The sequence below is a fragment of the Microtus ochrogaster genome, linkage group LG1, assembly GCF_000317375.1.
Source record: "Microtus ochrogaster isolate Prairie Vole_2 linkage group LG1, MicOch1.0, whole genome shotgun sequence".
NCBI lineage: Eukaryota > Metazoa > Chordata > Mammalia > Rodentia > Cricetidae > Microtus > Microtus ochrogaster.
This window is the reverse complement of record NC_022027.1, coordinates 25943165-25949932: the sequence shown is the minus strand read 5'-3', so window position 1 is coordinate 25949932 and position 6768 is coordinate 25943165. Positions and strand designations below refer to the sequence as shown.

General features: G+C 38.3%; 1 protein-coding gene across 1 annotated transcript in view; it reads left to right on the top strand.

Moving 5' to 3' along the window:
* Yipf7 (Yip1 domain family member 7) overlaps positions 1 to 5713 on the top strand; it is an 18611-nt gene extending 12898 nt beyond the window's left edge. The window contains exons 4-6 of the mRNA XM_005359302.3: positions 246 to 391; positions 3142 to 3323; positions 5332 to 5713. Of these exons, the coding sequence (XP_005359359.2) occupies positions 246 to 391; positions 3142 to 3323; positions 5332 to 5494 (491 nt within the window). The 3' untranslated portion in view covers positions 5495 to 5713. The remainder of the gene's footprint in view (positions 1 to 245; positions 392 to 3141; positions 3324 to 5331) is intronic.
* The last annotated feature ends 1055 nt before the right edge of the window (positions 5714 to 6768 follow it).

Below are 6768 nucleotides of genomic sequence, written 5' to 3'. Positions count from 1 at the left end.
TCATTAAAATGTTGCTGCATGAAACAGATAAAAATTTCATCAAAAGAGAATTTTTCTTTAAACTATTTTTTGGGGTGTGTTGTGTGTTCACTCTATATTGCCTTAAACTTTAGATTTAGATTTTGATGGCAACATAGAACAATCGTCTTGAGATGTCACCCAAAAGAATAGATACACTAACTTTGAAATAATAAAACTCTCTTGTTTTCTATATTTACGTTAGACTATTTATTTTCTTTTTGCAGAACTTGGAATTAATTTCGATCACATATGGCAGAAAACCTTGACGGTGCTAAACCCAATGAAGCCAGCAGATGGCAGCATCATGAATGAAACAGATCTCACAGGACCCATTCTTTTCTGTGTGGCTCTGGGAGCCACATTGCTTATGGTAGCTTCTGACAGCTAACCTGACGTTTCAAGCCTCATTTTTATCGGAGCTAATTTTGAAGCATTTTATTTTAAAACAGGAGAAATCTGCTTTCTAACAAGAATTAAGACATGAGCTTAGATCCCATCACATAAAAGCTGGGTGTAGATAAAAACCCAAGCACTGGGGACCATGTGCTCACTAGTTAGCCAGGGGGGACCATGATGCTCACTAGTCAGCCAGTGGGGACCGTGATGCTCACTAGTCAGCCAGTGGGGACCGTGATGCTCACTAGTCAACCAGTGGGGACCGTGATGCTCACTAGTCAGCCAGTCGGGACCATGATGCTCACTAGTCAGCACTTTTACCAGTCTGTGAGCATTAGGATCCATGAGACACCCTGTCTCGAAAAAAAAAAAAAAAAGATGGCCTGTACACACACATAAATACACATACACAAAGACACATGAACATATGTAGCACCTTCACATACATACAAAAGCAGCTTCTTCTAATGCAGCTATAACCTTCAAATGTGTTTTAAAAAGTATGTGTGACTACATACATGTTCTCTTCCCATGCACTAAATAATTTGTAATACTAGACAGCCAAGATACCGAGTGAAACCTAGTGTCTGTGTGGCCAGTGATCACACCCTTTTCATCCAGCAACAGCACTGTGATAGTGACCTCCTTCCTTGCGGTATGAAAAATGTGAATGCCCTCTAACTCAAACACTGTCAACCACAGCTGCCACTTATTCTTAGGGCTCCCTTCTTCTCTTTTTCACACAAATATGCTATTCTTGGATTTAAGCGGCTGTGCAAGGCCATGCCAATTAATCAAATAGTCAGAAACAATCAGTTTAATATATTAACTCATCTTTCCCTTGCAAGTCATTTGTAACATAACAGCTGTTTGTTTGTTTATCTTTTGAGAAATGACTATCATTTCTTAAAAGACAGGGTTAGTTCCATTATCAAGATCACTCTTGGATACATAATGCTAATAGGAGTTATTTTAATATCCTCTCTTGTGCTTTAAATACAAAACATTATAAACAAGGAAATTTTTAACTGGGGGTGATAAAATGAATTCTACCCATAACTCCCAATAACTATGATCTTAATATGTTGTTTTCACATTTATATGCTTCCATTCATTCACTTCTAGACAGAAAGTTTACCTTTTTCATAAAGTTTACTAGAAACTGAGGTTTCTTGTAGTTCTAAAATTATATGGAATATGTGAAAAATATGTCATTAACATTTTATATAAATACTAACACTTAGATTTTTTCATTATTTTTCATTAGCAATTATTATTGACATTAATATTAATAGATACCAACACTGACATTTCAAAAACTCCAACTTGATAAATCAAATTTCAGGATAAATTTATTTGCTGCCAAGTCAACTCTGCACTACCTTGCCTCTGTAATTAAAAGTTCATTTCATAGGCCATTACGTTAATTATATTAGCAAAATCAAAACTAAGTTCAGAGACAATATTCAAATTCCTTACATACTTCTGGGTATGTAGGATTCACAATTGTCTGTAGGAGACATGCCCCTAGTGACTTTACTTCTCTCAACTTGATCCCATCTTTAGAGGGTTCACAACTTCCCAAAGCACTTGAATACATAGGCATTTAGGAAATACACAAACCACAGCCACTCCAATGTTTTCCATTATCCATTATCAACACATGATTTATAGACATTCTCATTCAACTGTTCTGGTCAGGCTATCAGTATGGTCTGAAAATCAACAACAAAATGAGCAGCACAAAAGTACAGTTAGGACTGGGTATTTGCTACATGTCTGTTATTCCAGCACTTGGGAGATGGAGGTATAAGATACAAAAATTTGACCAGTGGGCACTGTATAGCTAGACCCTGTCTCATAAAACCAGGCTGGAGATGTAGCTTAGTGGTAAATCACTTGCCTAATATCTACAAGGCCTGGGGCTTGATCCTCTGAACTACAAGAAATTTTTTTTTGGGTGGGGTGAGAGGTTTCAAAATAGGGTTTCTCTATGATGCTTTGGTGCCTGTCCTGGAAGAAGCTCTTGTAGACCAAGCTAGACTTGAATTTACATTGATCTGCCTACCTCTGCTTCCTGAGTGCTGGGATTAAAGGCGTGTGCCACCACTGCCCCAGCTAAGAAAAAAAAAATATTTTTAGTGTTTAATTAGAAGAACACTAAGTATTTTAGATTAAGACATGCTAACATGGGTAAATTACTTAGGGAGGATCTTAGACATTTGAAGTAAAAACCCAGATGATTTATTTTATATTTTAATATTAAACCTTTGTTAAAATTTATAACAAAACCTTAAGGGTATTTCTGTTTATAAGTGTTTAAGGCTATATTAAAAATCTTATTTTTTTTTTTGCTCAATTATTCAGCTCTTCAGTAAGTATGGGGTAAAAAACCATGTTCCACTTATTGCATTCTCTATAGAAAAATGTATGATTAAAAATTATCGTGGCAATACTTTGTCTTTTCTGAAGCATGACTAGCTCATCCCACATATTATACATACATGCATATACATACATGCACATATATTCAGAGTGCTTGCTTGTAGTTCGTTTCACAGGCAGGGTTTTATTTTAACCAGAATTCTCAGAGCCCTGGTGATAGCAGCTACCATAATATTCAGCAGCATTGAGTAAACTCTTGACTGCTCCCCATATTGTTGTTATTCTGATTTCATCTCATATATATTGTGATTTCTAGTCATTTTCTTTGTGTTGTTCCAGGCAGGGAAAGCCCAATTTGGTTACGTATATGGCATGAGTGCCGTTGGCTGCCTTGGGATTCACACCTTACTAAACCTGATGAGTTCTGCAGGGGTGTCATATGGCTGCGTGGCCAGCGTGCTGGGATACTGTTTGCTCCCCATGGTCATCTTGTCCAGCTGTGCCATCTTCTTTTCATTGCAGTAAGTGTCTGTACTAATTGACTCCACACGCGCCATCTTTGCCCAGGCCTGCCAGACCAGGGCAATCATGGTTTCTTAACATTTTATCATTGAAATTGAGGGAAATCATGCTTGTTAAAAACTAAACATAGATTCAGAAACAGAATAGGTTTGCTTTGGCTAGGCTGTTGCTCTTTTTAAACTGGGTTAAAAAATAAATCCAACCATGTAATATTTAAAACTTCTACTTTTGAGTTGTCACATTCTTCAATCTAAACTACTGGCAGAGGTAACATAACAACTACAGAGAATTCACTTATTTGATTTTGGAAGAGCAAATGCCTGCTGAATTCTGACAACTTACTTCAGTGCCCAGGCATCCGCCTTCTAGGCAAGAAGCGACTGTTATGTCTCAGCTGGACTCCTCACAGCTGAGAATTCCCAGAAACCCCGATGGGGACATTAATTCTGGGGAACTTACGGCATACATGCTCAGTCAATACATTTTTTTTCTTTTTCTCTCTTCACTTAGACATCTGGCATTTGCAATTCTAAACTATTCATAAGGATACCGTAGATGTGTTTCCCAGAGCACGTTCCCAAGGCTCATGCATGCCACTAACACTCAGTGACAGCAAGCAAGCCACTGCACAGTTGCCTGTCATGTCTACAAAACACTTGGAAATAAACACTCACCCTTTTGCTCATTCTTTCATGTCCAAAGGAGATGTGACTTGCATTTTCTTCTTGGATGATGCGGGTCTTAGGTGATTAATGCTACATTGGAAGGGATGTTGTCATATAGAGAGTTTATCACTACAAGGATAATCAGGTTAGAGAAGTAAACGTTTATGATATTTTTGTTATCACGAAGAGCTGTTTTTATGAAATTACTGAGAGTGATTTAAACGTGCTCATTCTGTTCAAATACGGTCTCATTTTTTATTGTAACATGCTTGAGAATTACTGGAGCCAAATATTTATTTTATCAATGAGTACTTGAATTTACCAAAAGAATTTGACAGAAAATGGACACTGTGAACGCATACGTAGAACAAGCTGTACTTATTACGTGTATGTATACATTATTGTATGTTTTATAAAGAAGCACACAGTGGTTTGTGTAACTGTTGGCTCTGGCATACTATTCTATTCAGGTCTGTGCTGACATAGTAGTGTAGTATGGTTTTACAACCCTGTCTGATGTTTTCACAAAATAATAATACTATGATGTACCATTTTAAAATTCTAAGTGTCCAAGGGTATTTTCTGTGACTTTGGTATTTAGAGCATCTTAAATGACATAAATGCTAAGGGACAAATAGAAGATTATTCATAAATTTTAGATTTGGAAAATCTCTGGCAGTTTAGACATTTCCACCCTGAAATTATAAGGGCTAATGTGTAAGTTAGATTCTCACAACTCTGACAAAACACCTGAGGAAATTATCTTACAAAAGGGAGGGATTTACTCTGTCTCTTAGTGTCAGGTCATGGTTGTGATCTTCTGGGGAAGGGCAGAAATGATAATGAGGAAATTGACTAGAGCTGCTCATATTAATACCCTGGAGAAAAGAGAATGAGAAGCAGCTGGTGGTTGACCAAACTTCTTCCCTGTAGGTACTACCTCAGGCCCAAAGTTAGTTCTACCACTTTCCGCTATAGTTAGTAACGTGTAGCACATAGACTTTGTTAAAAATCCAAACCGTAAGAGATGATTTAGAAATACATTATATGGAATGGGATGGAATGGGGATGTTGGTAAGTGAGACTGATTATAACACGCTTTTCTGCTTTTCTTGGTCTAGGCTTACAAAAATATAAACAAATCAGTCCTAAGCAGTGGATTTTAGTGAAATCTTTTCTGACTGGCTGAGATCTTTTGAGCTCATCCGGGTAATGGTTCACCTTTGCAAATGGAGACCAATGTTCTTGGCAGATGTAGTGCTGCATTTCAGGGGTAGTTCTGACTCAGTCTCCCCCATCGTCTCCAGGCATAAGACAGCTGTCATCTCTGTCTTTGTTACAGGGGCAACATCGGAACAGTGTCAGCCCTGCTCATCATCACCTGGTGCAGTCTCTCAGCTTCTAAGATCTTCATTTCCGCCTTAGCCATGGAAGGACAGCAGCTCCTCGTGGCTTACCCCTGTGCCTTGTTTTATGGGCTGTTTGCCCTTCTGACGGTTTTCTAAAGACTGCTCGATGTGGCTCTGCAAGATCCCACTTGCTTGCTGTTCAGATTTTTCTGGAAGTGCATCAGCACTTGAATTCAGCCAGATAACTTCTGTTTATGGCTGTTGACAGAATATTAGCGGAGAGACAAAGCAGCACTCAAGGATAGCGCTCTAATAGCCTGCGTGGTGGCGGTGATGTTTTCGTTTTTCAGTTTGGAGCATTAAAACACTTAAAATATTTTTTGAAATATTAAGAGATACAATCTCTGTACTGATAGATACTGCTTTTTCTCATCTCCATACGCGTTTCTGAGAAATTTCAAGTAAAATACCATGCTACGCTTAACATTTATTAATTGTAATAAATATTTTTCAAAACGTTTATGACTCTGTGCATGTGCTTAAAATTTATACAGTTCAGCACCTTTGGAGAGTTCAGGGGTTTTTATCTACACAGAGTCAAAGAAACACCTTCACTTACCGTAACAGCTGTTCTGCGGTCTCATTAGATAAGGTGTCGGCTCACCACATTCTCACTTCCCTCTCGCTTGCTTTAAACGCTACGGTCTGTTACTGCAGCGCTCCCTTGTATATATCCCACAGGATCTTACTACATTCGCTCCAAAGAGGTAAAATGCTCCGATGGAAAATCCCACGTATTTGTATTAATGTGACTGAAGTTTCTGAAATGCCCCTCGGCACCGCGCTTTATCCCTATACTACATGTTTGTTTGAAATTTGTCTTTGTTTTAAGAATACCAAATAACAGCAGTACTTTGTTCTCAGCTCTCCAATCTTTCTTCCTCGTTAGTTATCCTGACCCGATTTTATTTAAAGCTCTAAGTGTCTAGATAATCATTTCATCTTCCCACCACATCTGTCTGCTCACGAGCCATTCTACTTCGGTCTGCTCTGCTTCCCTTTCATTACTTTCCTCTCTGCACACCACTCCTTCCTCCATCCCTAGGATTTTCTCTCAGTTTGCATTCGTACAAGCATAGGAACGTGATCTGGTTCCTACTCACTCGAAATAAAGATTTCAAGGGTAGTCCATTTCTCTAGTCTTCTTTATAGGAAAATACCATCAAAGTAAAAGGGAGGTCTTATCTCTGCTTCTATCTTATCACCTCATCTTTGCTCTTCCTGGCCATCAGCTCAAGAGCTCTTCATCCTATTAACACCTTTGTCAAATTGGTGATAACACACCATACTACATTCAGCCACGAATTTTCAGTTTCATCTCATTTGATAAGTGGTATTGGCTTGATTGTTTTGTCAGTCCCTGTATGGAA